Consider the following 12640-nt stretch of genomic DNA (forward strand, 5'->3'; position numbering starts at 1 on the left):
CGTGTGAATATCTTTTACAAACATCATCTGTAACTAGTTCTGTTACGGGAAGGACCTATGCAATAAGGCAGCATCTTACATGTCGCTCAACATGCATTATTTATGTGATTCAGTGCCAACGGCAAAGCTGTAAAAAGCAATATGTAGGCCAAACAGTGAATGACCTCCGTACACGATTCAGGAACCACAAATCTGCAATAATTAATAAGAAAACTGACCAGCCTGTAGCCAATCATTTTAACCTTGTGGATCATTCACTATCAGATTTGAAGATTTTCCCCGTGGAACATGTTTCAAATGAAGAACTACTGGACTCCAGGGAAAACTTCTGGATGTACCGTTTAAAATCACTGCATCCAGATGGACTGAACATTACTGACAACACAACCTGATTACTGCATATCTCAAGAGCTCTCAGGACTGGATTGATTCCACATTCCAAATGGAATCTTCACTCATGATGCTTTTTGAAAATTCAGCTGTCATCTGTGCAGCCACAGAGCAAACCATCTTGTACTACCTGAGGAAGGCGGAAGCTGAAACGTTGTAGTGGAAATATATTTTTGTTCTTTGGTGAATCTATCTGTTTGAGTCACTTCTTTCTTGGATATTTTATTTCTTTGTGACTCATTGCATCCTTTGGGATCCAGATTTTTGCCCTGGCTGGCTGTTGTTTTCTTGTGATCCTTCATCTTCAAGTACTATATATATATATATATATATATATATATATATATATATATATATATATATATATACACACACACACATATATATATATATATATATATATTTTTTTTTTTTTAACTTGGCAATATCATCTGCACTGGGTGCTGAATCTACCCAAACCTTTCCCAAAATATTCAACACTTACTTCAGCTGCTATCTGAAATATTTCAAGGTGAATCACGAAGAGGGGGCAGAGAAAAAAGTGTGTTAACGTTTTCCCATGTTAATTCCCATAGGGATTTTGAACTCAACTACAGTCTGAACTGCTGGGCGGAATTACACCAACTTTGGCATGAAGCTAGCTCTTGGTAGAGAACGCACGCTATGTGATTTGGTGTAAATCTGGTCAGTAGTTTTAGAGATATTAACCGAAATCCAAAATTATATATTTGGGGGAGCGGATCCTTTCCGGATCCACCCAAAAAGGATGCACAGAATCACGCGCCACACCACAGACTGGCCCTGATGCAATGAAGCAGGGGAACAGCCATTACAACACGGTTTTTACCACGCACAGCTTTTACATCGCATGCGTTACAACGCATGAGATGTTACAACGCTATGCCATTACAACGCAAGTCTTTACATCGACTTGCGCTAGATGGCGTGCTAACATTACAAATAGTGTAGTTTACTATCCCAACACCTTCCCTACTGTTAAGTGGACTGGAGTTGGAATAGTAAATTACACTTTTCTAATGTTAGAACGCCATCTAGCGCAAGTCGATGTAAAGACTTGCATTGTAATGGCATAGCGTTGTAACATCGCATGCGTTGTAACGCATGCGATGTAACTGCACGCGTTGTAATAACACGCGTTGTAATGTCATACATCCAATGAAGCAGGATAATAACATTTCACTGCAGCCAAGGCAAGTGCAAGAGTCAGCCTTGGAGAGACGGCAATCTCTCAAACCTACGGCACACTAATGGTGAACACACATGGTGATCGGAGCAAACGGTCAATGCTGGCAGGCAGATCTGGGAGACATGGTTGAAAAGAACTAGAGGGGGGGGGGGGGGGGGTTGTCGTTCCTTCACACGATATGGGACTGCCCAACGCTGGCACAATTCTGGATGGGTGTGCAGACCAGGCTGGAGGCTGCAGTGGGCACACAAATAGTTGGGCAAGGATTCCTAGTACTACTTGGAGTGTAAAGGTGTTCATATATTACATCATACCAGAAGATACTTGTCAATCTGGGACTTTTGCAAGCGGAAAGAAAAAGAAATTCTGATTCAGAGACCAATAGGAATATAGCATCTTGCCCTATAAAGGTTCTCATAATTTCTGCACTCGCTGAAACAGATTATCTGTATTGTGATTTGCTGTATTACTCCACTCAAATCCAGATTATTGGGGATTCAGTGTGCAATCTCATAGCGCTCTTACTGATCTTTTCGAATTGTTATATTCTTTTGAGTCTGCAGCTTGAGTCATTAGTTTGGCGTGTATTTCAACATTCAAAGTGCACCTCAATTCATTAACGTCTACAGTTTGCTGGCCATCCAAAATTGTCTGGTGAGAAACAATAAAAAAGAAAGCATCAACAATAGAGGTTATGGCCACTGGACCTGGTAATGAGTTGGGTGAAGAAAAAGGTACTGTCTCTTACATTTTCAACTGTTATCTAGAAAATATACTATCTCTAGAATGATAACCTTAGAATAATACCAGGCCACCAGGTGCCAAAAACTTTGGTAGAAAATGAAAAGTGTTCCTTGCAACCTACTCGCTGAAACAATTGACTGAGTTTTCAGTTTCTATCCTTCCAGTTAGCTGACAAGAAGGATGACAACCAGGGAAAAAGAGCACATATGTTAACCATTCAGAATAACAGTAAAACAGGTTTTAAGCTTTGAACATTTTGCTTTTGTATCTCTTTAAGTGGAAAGAATATTAACAAGTTGGTATGAGAATCAATGGCCAATCGGGGACAGAATCTATTTCTGAGAGTAGATTTATTTTAACCAGTTTTAATCAAACTTACTTTAATTTAAATGTATTGGTATAGTCAACAAAGTTAAACTGACAAATAATATATCTGTGAAGTCGACCTTGCCTGTTTACTTTCAGGTCATTCTGTCACTGACAGACTTTAGCCGACTACTAACATCGTATGCGGGTGGTTGGGTGTGTGCTAGGTTTTACTTTTAGAACCTATATATTGAAACTCCCTTTCTAGGAAGACTAACCTTTGTTCTAATAATTCAGCAGTTCTTCTGTTTCCATTGGTGCCACAATACCATTTTAGGGTATGAGCTGCACCCTGCAGATTCTGTAACATAACATAGCATAACATGACATAGCACACTCACCACGATTTTAGGTGATAAAACCCATGCTGGGCAATTCATGGAAGGCAGCGTGGAGGATCTATACATACAAAACATAATTTAAACGTGCAGCATACCGTATCAACACCAGCCAGGAACATTTCTGTCATGTTGGCATAGATCTCTTCCACGGACATCTCTTTACTCATGAGGAGGCAAGTCAGAAGTCCACCCTTCACTTCTTCTCCTCGTTCCAGCCCTGCCTCGATTTCTCTGAACTTGTTGTCTATATTGATCTGACCTTTTGAAGCAAATGAAAGAAGGTTAAGTGTCAAAACCCAAATAGCCCTTGTTCTAATATGCTTTTTTTCCATGCCAGAGATGGCCACTTGCAAGCTAGAAATCAGAAGCTACAATTTGAAAGGGTTCATTTACGATCCATTTGTTAGCATGGTCCTGCTTGCGCCCCGGGGAGAGGTTTCTGCCACTAGTATGTATTAAAAATATAACAAACCAATACTTTCAGTTCGACTTGTTCATACTAAGAGACAATATTTTGCTTTTATTGTGTCTGCAGATGATCCGGTTGGCAGGACATGGAGTACTAATAACCATAACGGAGTCTATTAAATACATTTTTGTTCACTTCAATCCACCCTGGGATCACCTGTCAATACTCCAGGGTACCAGTGTACAATATCTGTAAGCTCATAACCTATTCAGGGAAACAATTCATTGTAGAGGCATGTTGATGGCTGCACTGACTAACTGAAGCATCATAGTGAGGCTTCCCAAGCATACACGGTTGGTCACGGGGAGCACAGCCAGAGATAGAAAATGTGAATGGTACCTAGCTAGTTACTTTGGTGTACATACTGGTTATAGGAGCCTTCATATGTTCCATTTCTTGAAAGCTCAAGCCAAGTGAGAAGACTGTAAACTGTGCAAGACATTTCAAAGAAATGGTATTCCTTCGTTCATTTGGATAGCCATTCAATTCAATATGTCTTTATTTCGATTAAAAATCATGAAAGACGTTTGCATTTAAAACAATTATCTAGTTCATTTCCTTAAAAATTACATGATTGTACACACAAGGAAATTAGCACGGAAAACAGATCCACAATGATAAAATGCATAAGTGTATAATAAAGAAGTATGTTAAAACTATTAAAATATTTCAACTGTTATACCCCGAAGATCTGTTACAATAGGTACAGCTTGTAAGTAGATAAAAATGACCAGGTCAATACACTTCAAACATGTTAACGTAACCTCATTCTAATGTCCCACATCCAACTTAAAAATTTGGCAACTGCGATCACTATAAATTCATCAGTTTCTGTTTTTAGGATCCTAAATGTTTCATTGCCAGAATTAATGCCCAGAGACAAGCAGATGGGTTTGAGCCACTTGTGCCTGGGGGTTTTGTAAACAGGGCAAATGAATAAAATATGTACCAGGGATTTATTCTGAGTCGGACAGAATGGGCATTTACTGCGATTCATGGTGCACCATTTACCAACAAATGAATTAATTGGGAGTGAACCCACTCTAAATTGATGGTAACGTTTCCTATCATTAAAAACAGTAATAAAATCCCAATACCCTTCGTACTCTGTGTCATGTTTAAACACTAAGAACTCCCTTGTTAGTGACGGCCTAGATATTGAGGAGAAGCGCTTCATTTTAACCGTACACCAATACATCTCCTTAAATTCCTTTTTTGAGGGGAAAACATTATCAACAGGATTTTCCCACAGTCGGCTCAACCCCATCTCACTTAAAATATCTTTAGCCTGCCTCAACCAGGAAATTTTGCACATACGGTTGGCTTCCCTGACTTCGAGAAGAGCTTGTGCGTACAGGGACAGTTCTGGGGTAACCCAATGCCTTCTCCAATAGGCCACTGGCCTATATCGTGCTGTGTCTTCGATAAAATGGCAACCTAAGTCTAAATAGTAGGGCAGCAGTGGTGTAGATTGGGGAAGACCGGTTATACCCCTCAAAAATTTGTTTTGAGCTGTCGCCAAGGGGGCTAGGTTGTCAAGTCCTCATAATTCATCCCCGTACAAAACCGAGGCACTAATTTTTTTATTGTACATTTTTTAAAAACTGGAGCTACAAGCTTGGTGTGAGAAAGGCGCTGTTCCTTTAATAGAGCACCGGACAGTTGGGCGTATTTAAGGACCAGTTGGTCGATATGTGGTTTCCAGTTAAGTTTTCTGCCTAGCGTGATACCCAAGTATGTGAAAACATGGGTCTGCTCTAGTATAAACTTCATTCATGGCTACTCTTCCCTCTATAATCTTGTGTTTATGTAGAACCATGAATTTGGTTTTGTCCACATTAACTATAAGGTCATGGTCACGACAAAACTCCTCAAATCTAGCAATGGCCGTCTGAAGACCTTTTTGAGTCTTTGAGATTATCAAAGTATCATCCGCAAACATGAGCAAAGGGATTTTCATGCCTGCAAGGGTAGGAGCATCAGTAGGACGATTCTTAAAATACTGCATTACCTTATTAATATACAGAGAGAAGAGGGTTGGTGCCAAAATGCACTCCTGTCGAACCCCCTTAGCGATGGAAAACCTGTCGGTGACACTCCCCTGCTGTCCCCAGCGAACCTGTGCAAAATTGGAATTATGTAGTTTAATTAGAAAAGCCAATAATTCCAATGGCATGCCCTGTTCTACAAATAGTCCCATGTACCAAAAATGTGGAGAGTAAGTCGAAAGCCGACTTAAGATCTATAAACGCAGCATAAATGGTAGCACCTCCTAAAATCACCACACGCCAATAAATTAAAAAAACCTAAAAACCTGGTCAATAGTGCTGGTGTGTGAGCGGAACCCCGCCTGCAGTGGAGATAGGATATCAAATTCTTTAATCCAATCCTGGATTCGACTCAACACCAGCCTAGCTGTCACTTTTTTATACAGTCAATGAGGCTTATAGGCCTATAATTGCCTGGGTTTGAGCGGTCCCCTTTCTTGAAAATTGGAAGGATTTCTGCTCCCAACCATGTATCTGGTATTTGTTTTTTTTAACTCTTTCTTTATGCATTATTCAACAAATAAACAATACATACAATCACACACCTGGTCATATGCAAACTAGGTTCAATATCATCATTATCTTGACATTGTACATTGGTTACTACCACACGCCCACATTAGCCCATCCCCGCGCTATACCCCGGAGCGACAGCCCATTTATATGAGAGTGCCATCTGCAGTGTCAGTAGGGGGGGATGTCGGATCCCCGCGTGCAGCGAGGTACTGCGTTAGGGGTCCCCATATGTCAGAGGGGCGAGAGGCAGATGGGAGCAGCTCAGAGTATAGAAGAACATTTTCATGTATCTGGTATTGGTGCACCACTGGCAATGGCGTTCGCAAGTGACTGGATATAAATTGCCCAGATTGCTTTATCGTACAAGAACAGATCGGCTGGAACACAGTCCAACCCAGGCACCCTGCCTCTCTGGACTGAGTTTAATGCCGATTCTACCTCTTGTCTGGTAAAAAACAAAGGAGAGTTAGCTAGGGGCATTACAAACAGATCTTGGTCTTGTTCCACTGAAGCAAACTAGGCCTTGTAATGAGATACCCATTGTTCGGGGGCTACATGGTTAACTGGAGCCTGACTTGGTGTTCCCTTGCCCCATTTCACTAGATGCCAGAACGTGACCATTTTCTTCCTTTACTGGCCTTGAATAACTCATCCCAGTGTTGCTCATCCCAGTCCCTTTTGGCTTTCTGTTGGACTGTCTTGTACCCCACCCATGCCCTTTTTATGTTTTACCTGTTCTTAGGTCTAATAGCCCTGGCTAGGGCTCTGTAAGCCTCTCTACAGGAGTTCCTGTACCATACGGCCACCTTAGGGCCAGAATTTTTCGTGAAAGTTTTTACTTTAGTTATAAAAAAGCCCTTTAGCTTATTAAATAGTTCGTTGTGGACCTGAAGAACCTTAGTGTCAATTTCCTCTTGGGTTACACAACTTTGGAGATCTGCTGTTGCACTAACGACCAACTGCCTCATGTGCTCCAATTGTTCTTCATTATTAATAAAGTTGGCCCATTTAACTCTCCGAGTGTTATTAGTAAGCCGTACTTCTACAAAGGCGCTTTCAACTGCCGGACTGTCATGTTCCCTCGCGCTCCCCGCCAGCGGACCGGAAGCAGGGCAGTCTCCCCTCGCAACGAGACTCCTCCCATCTGTTTACCCCTGGCACGTTGCAGTCTAGTCGTTCGACGGCGCGTAACTGACGCCGCCGGCAGGCCGACACTTCCGGCTGCATTGGCATATCAAGGCAGTGAACACCAGCCTCGGCGCTTCGGATTCCGCAACAGAGCTTCGCAGGCACGCAGGAGCGTAGCGAAGGCTCTACCAGCAACCAGACAGTCGGTCCGGACTGCGCAAGGGCGCCTAAAGATTCCTTCCAGTGACTCGTGCGGAGGCACGGAGTCACATTTCCTTTGGTCCATCACACAGCGCAGTAGCGCTTTATCTTTGCTTCGACGACTCGTGCGACGGCACGGAGTCGCCATTACTTTGTATCCCTCACACAGCGCAGTAGCGCTTTATCTTTGCTTCGACGACTCGTGCGACGGCACGGAGTCGCCATTACTTTGTATCCCTCACACAGCGCAGGAGCGCTTTACCTTCACTTGGGCAACTCGTGCGACGGCACGGAGTCGCCATTACCTTGTTTCCCCCACACAGCGCAGTAGCGCTTTATCTTTGCTTCGACGACTCGTGCGACGGCACGGAGTCGCCATTACCTTGTTTCCCCCACGCAGCGCAGGAGCGCCTTACCTTCACTTGGGCAACTCGTGCGACGGCACGGAGTCGCCATTACCTTGTTTCCCCCACACAGCGCAGTAGCGCTTTATCTTTGCTTCGACGACTCGTGCGACGGCACGGAGTCGCCATTACCTTGTTTCCCCCACGCAGCGCAGGAGCGCTTTATCACCTTGCCCTTCCTTTGACGATCCACGCAACTACACGGACATCGCGGCTGTCATGTCCAGCATTTCCACAACGCGTGAACGCCTTTCTCTCAGGTAACCAAGTAGGGATTCATGCTCCACATTCTCTGTGTCTATCTACTGTGATCATTGGATGTGCCTGTTCCCTCTACAACCGGCACAGTTGTTACACCTGTCTCCTCTCTTGCCATTAGGTAGCGTGGACTCCCACACAGCCTCAGAACCCACGAAGGGTGCCCCATCACGACATCCGCTTTCTCGCTCTCACCCCCTTCTTGACAGCCTCCCCCGGTTCCTTCCTTGACCTGGTTAGTGTATTTTGTCCTTCCAGTAGGAGAAGGGCGCAGGAGGGGGGGTCGTCCATGTCGTCCCCGTGGGATTCCTCCACAAACACAAGGTAAGAATTGTGGGGATCTGACACGGACAATCTGTAACTGAGAGTCCCTTGAGCTGCATTGATAGTACTAGGGGGTTGTGGTCGCTTTCCGACCGTTCCTGAACAACCATATCTATTAGGGAAGGCCATAGTTCCTTGTTGAGAAAGATAAAATCTATATGACTACTTCTCAATCCGTTGTTATAGGTTGGCACGCCCTGCCTATCGGAATCGGACCTCCCGTTAGCGGCCCTGACTTCCCGTTCCAAACATAGCACTTCTAGCTGCAACGCAGCTTTGGTCCATTTTTTAATTGGTAGTAGTGCCAATGGCGGGATATTCCACTGCGCATCCTCCTCTATACTGAGAATTACATCATAAATATCTAAGGGTTCAAAGGAACAGTTAATCTCCGACTATTATCAAATTGCATGTGCCTTTGTACTGGTCTAGGAAAGTATCTAAGAGAGCAACGGTGCTCGAAGCTTTGCCACCTGGCAACCCTCTTGCATAGATGTTAATAATTAACAAATCAGGGGCATTAGACATCTGAAGTTTAATTATTAAAATATCCCTACTGTCAATGCACAGTTCCTGTACCTTATACCCATCTGCCTGTCTCACCCAGGTTGTTCGGTCCCCCATGGGTCTCCCCCTCTGGCCCGTCAGCGCTAATTTGGAAAAAGTTTAGAAAACCCTGTCGAAACACATGATCCAATTACCATGTTTCCTCGTAGGCCATAATATCATGGCTTTCAATATATGATGACCATTCGACTGACGATATTTTGGACTTAAGCCCTGCAATGTTCCAGGAGACTAATAATAAATTAGTGTTTCTGGGACTCGGGTTTGTGCTATATAGTAACAACTGTTCGTTAGGTGCAAGACCATGTTCCATGGCACCCTCACATAGTGTGGCGTTGGTCTGAGAGAGCTTACTGTCCCCAACCTCTCCTGCCATATTATCTTCCGCTTTAGTATCTCCCCACTTGGCTATTAACATTAGGGAAGTGGTGCCCCTGAGTCGTGAGTGACTATTTCAGAATCAACCACACCTGTCTCACTTTGTCCCTGCATCTTAAAGCTGGAGGAGCTAGGGTTAAATTCAAGTCAATCATTATCCTCCATTGATCCAAGTACTTTAAGTGGTAGAGACCGCATAATTATAGGGGCCTAAGTTGTTAGCAGTTTCCCTCGATGCTCCCCCTCCAGTGTTTGCATTTATTTGGTAAAAGAAGCCAAGCGGGAGTATATTAATGTCTTCTTTGCTTAAGCGACCTGGCCCTGTCCTATCCCATATTAACTGGACCAGACCCGGGGACCTGAAGCTTAAAACCACACAGTCACCACCAAGAACCTTGTGGGATTTTCCGACCCAAGAAACTCTACGAACCATCTTAAACTCGGAGAAAAGATGGCTCCAGACTCCAGTCCTGTTACTCAACAAATGAAGGGCCTTATTCTTAAGAGAGGACCAGTGTTCCTGAACATGAGCTGGGAGCACTGGAACATTGGCCAGTACTATTGTGAACGGAGTAGCTTCGGGTGGGAGATGGAGGGACATATTAAATGTCGTAACCCCATCCGTGCTTTGCATTCTTGCCTGGGGACCCTGTGGCCCAACCGTATGAGCCGGTGTACAACTTAGTGTAGGATTTACCAAGGGGATAGTTGTTGGGGGGGGGGGGGGGGGGGTGGCGGACGACTACTCGAGGGGTGGGAGAACAGACTGCTGGATTTGTGTGTAATCTATTAGCTGATCTATTCTCCTGTCGGGTAATTATTTGTTCCACCTGCCGGATCCCACAGGGTGGCTGGGGGACTTTAAATATGTACTGTTCTATTTTAGCTAGTCTCGAGTCTATTGCTGCCAGTTTTGACCACAGGGGATCGATCAGCGCCAACAGCTTCTCTTCAACCCGATTGAGAAAATCGGCCTGAGAAATACAATGTGACTGTTCCCCTGTGGAAATAATATTGGTATTACCAGCTCCCACGTTTGGAAGCTTGGGTGCTAGATTAGAACCTCCCGCACTACCCGTTGGGGCAGGCCTACGTTTCGTCAATTTGGAGGCCTGGTAACTAGACTTGGGTAAGTCACGCACTTTCCTCTTTTTTTGTAATGGTTCACCTCCAGAGGCCAGAGTGGACTTTTGCCGCCTAGTAAGTACCTTGACTTGAGAAGCAGACGGTGAAGATGAACTACTATCCAAACTGGGTACAGTTGAGGGCCCTGGCTGTGGACTCACTGGGGGTGCTTGATTAGTTTGGGAGGAGGAGTCAGCTGTTACATTAGACTCAAGTATATGAGTTTGTGCTGGTCCAGTAAGAGAACGTAATGGTTCTAGAGAGAGTCTGCATTCTGTGAATTGAATCTCGTGCATTAGCGCGGATTCAGCCCGGGTAAGGAACGCATCCAGGGTTCCCACAACTCCTGACCCCACACCACCTTTTCACCTGCTCCTGGTCATTTTCCCTAACTTGGCACAAAAAACACCAGAAACAACTGAAGAAAAGGGAAAACCAGCCCTAGTACTAAATTGCACAACTAACTAGTCCACTTGTGCGAATTTGCACAGTTTGTACAGTGTCAGGGGGTGGCCCAGCCCAGCCTCTTCCAGCCCCTGACGGGCACAGACGGGCCCGCCCTTGGTCCGGGCTTCGTCCAGGCTGTGTCCTGCGCGCATCCCGCGTTCCGGTGGGAGAGGCAGCGCTATGAGCGCGTTGGCCCCACCTCCCTCTCACTCGCAGCAGCTGGTCAAAACAGCAGTGCACTCTGGGGTCTGTGGTCCCCCCCCGGACTGTGCAGACGGTACGTCGAGCGCGGCGCTACCCCCGGGACCCTCGTCCCACCAGGGGTTCCCTTGACTGTGCTGGCGTTGGCTTTGTGGATGGCAGGTACAAACTGCAAAAGAGCAAAAGTTCCCCATTTGGATAGCACTTTCTGCTATGTTTTTCGCTTTGCCTGCCGGTGTAACTCTCTGCTCCAGAGACATTTTTAAACTAAATCTTTATCTGTAATAGAGTCCAAGAATAAAAGCTCAGGTTTGTAATGGAAAGAAGCCTACACACTAAAGGTATCACTGATATGCAACCCTATAAGGGATCATGGAGGTGCTTAAAATAGGTGCCCCAAAAATCCTGGCAATGAAAAATGGATCCTTATGTCTGCCCAGCAATTTGGCCACCTAAACCGCAATTATGAAACTAAAATGGATTTTTTTTTTATATCAACAGACCCAACCAGCTAGTACCCATTATCAGACCTACCCATTCCAATGTAAATCCCTGAGAAATATATATTCATATAACCCTGAAAAAATATTTCAAAGATTGTTGGGCTCAAGTCCATTCCAAAATATGATACAGGAATGCCTTTTAGTTGGCCTTCCTGATCAACGAACATAATTTCAACATGATCAAAATGCCACAGTTCAGATTATTTTGGAATAAGCAACAAAGATAGAGTTTTGCATTTGAAGCAGTCCTTACACTAGCAACCGGTGAATGCAAGAGTGGAGTTCAAGATCTTGTCTTTGATCAACAAATACCCGCATTATTATGTGCCTAAATATCTGCCCCAAATGATTTCCTGCCACCCTCCCAATTTCACTCTATGCTCCCAGAGCCGCTCTCTTAGAACGCTTCCTACAACCAACTGAAAGTCCTGTAGAGATCCGAGATTTTTTTCTGTTTAGGACTTAACTGTGGACCAGTCTTCTGCTTTAGTAGAGTACCTACTGGCTGTCATTCCGGATCCCTTAAAATTTTTGGCTGCAGATCATCGGGCAGCCTTAATGGTCTTTGACCTGTAAATTACTCAAGGCATGTTAGACAATAAGAATCTCAGAGATCTCAGTGACTGGACAGACCTATCATGTAAGGCACTGAAAAAAGTTTCATCCTTTCTTGAAAATCAAGCACATGGATTAAACTTGGACTGGCTAGTTCTAGACCTTGTAACTTATGGCACTAGATTACTAAATAGAGTACATAAACCAAATGGAATGCATCATCAAGACCTTGAAAGGCCGGCCAGAACTATGAGGGACAAGACTGCATGAAAGGAAGACTTTGAATGTGTGCCTTCAGCTCACTGCAAAGCTAAAGCCCAGTTAACAACCGAGTCAGAGTTCACTGCATTCACCAATGTATTTAGTCGTTGAATCAGGACAGTGTGTTCAATATTCCTATAGTTCATCTGTTAGTATGTTAGTAGAAAGCAAAGGAGATTTGCTGATCGTTGCTCAGATTTTAGAAAG

At 44.3% G+C, this 12640-nt stretch overlaps 1 protein-coding gene across 1 annotated transcript in view; it reads right to left on the reverse strand.

Moving 5' to 3' along the window:
- LOC146861658 (cytochrome P450 27C1-like) overlaps positions 1-12640 on the reverse strand; it is a 179781-nt gene that overhangs the window by 101871 nt on the left and 65270 nt on the right. The window contains exon 5 of the mRNA XM_085646011.1: positions 3144-3307. Within this exon, the coding sequence (XP_085502137.1) occupies positions 3144-3307 (164 nt within the window). The remainder of the gene's footprint in view (positions 1-3143; positions 3308-12640) is intronic.

This window comes from Triturus cristatus, chromosome 3_1 (genome assembly GCF_964204655.1).
Source record: "Triturus cristatus chromosome 3_1, aTriCri1.1, whole genome shotgun sequence".
Taxonomy (NCBI): Eukaryota; Metazoa; Chordata; class Amphibia; order Caudata; family Salamandridae; genus Triturus; species Triturus cristatus.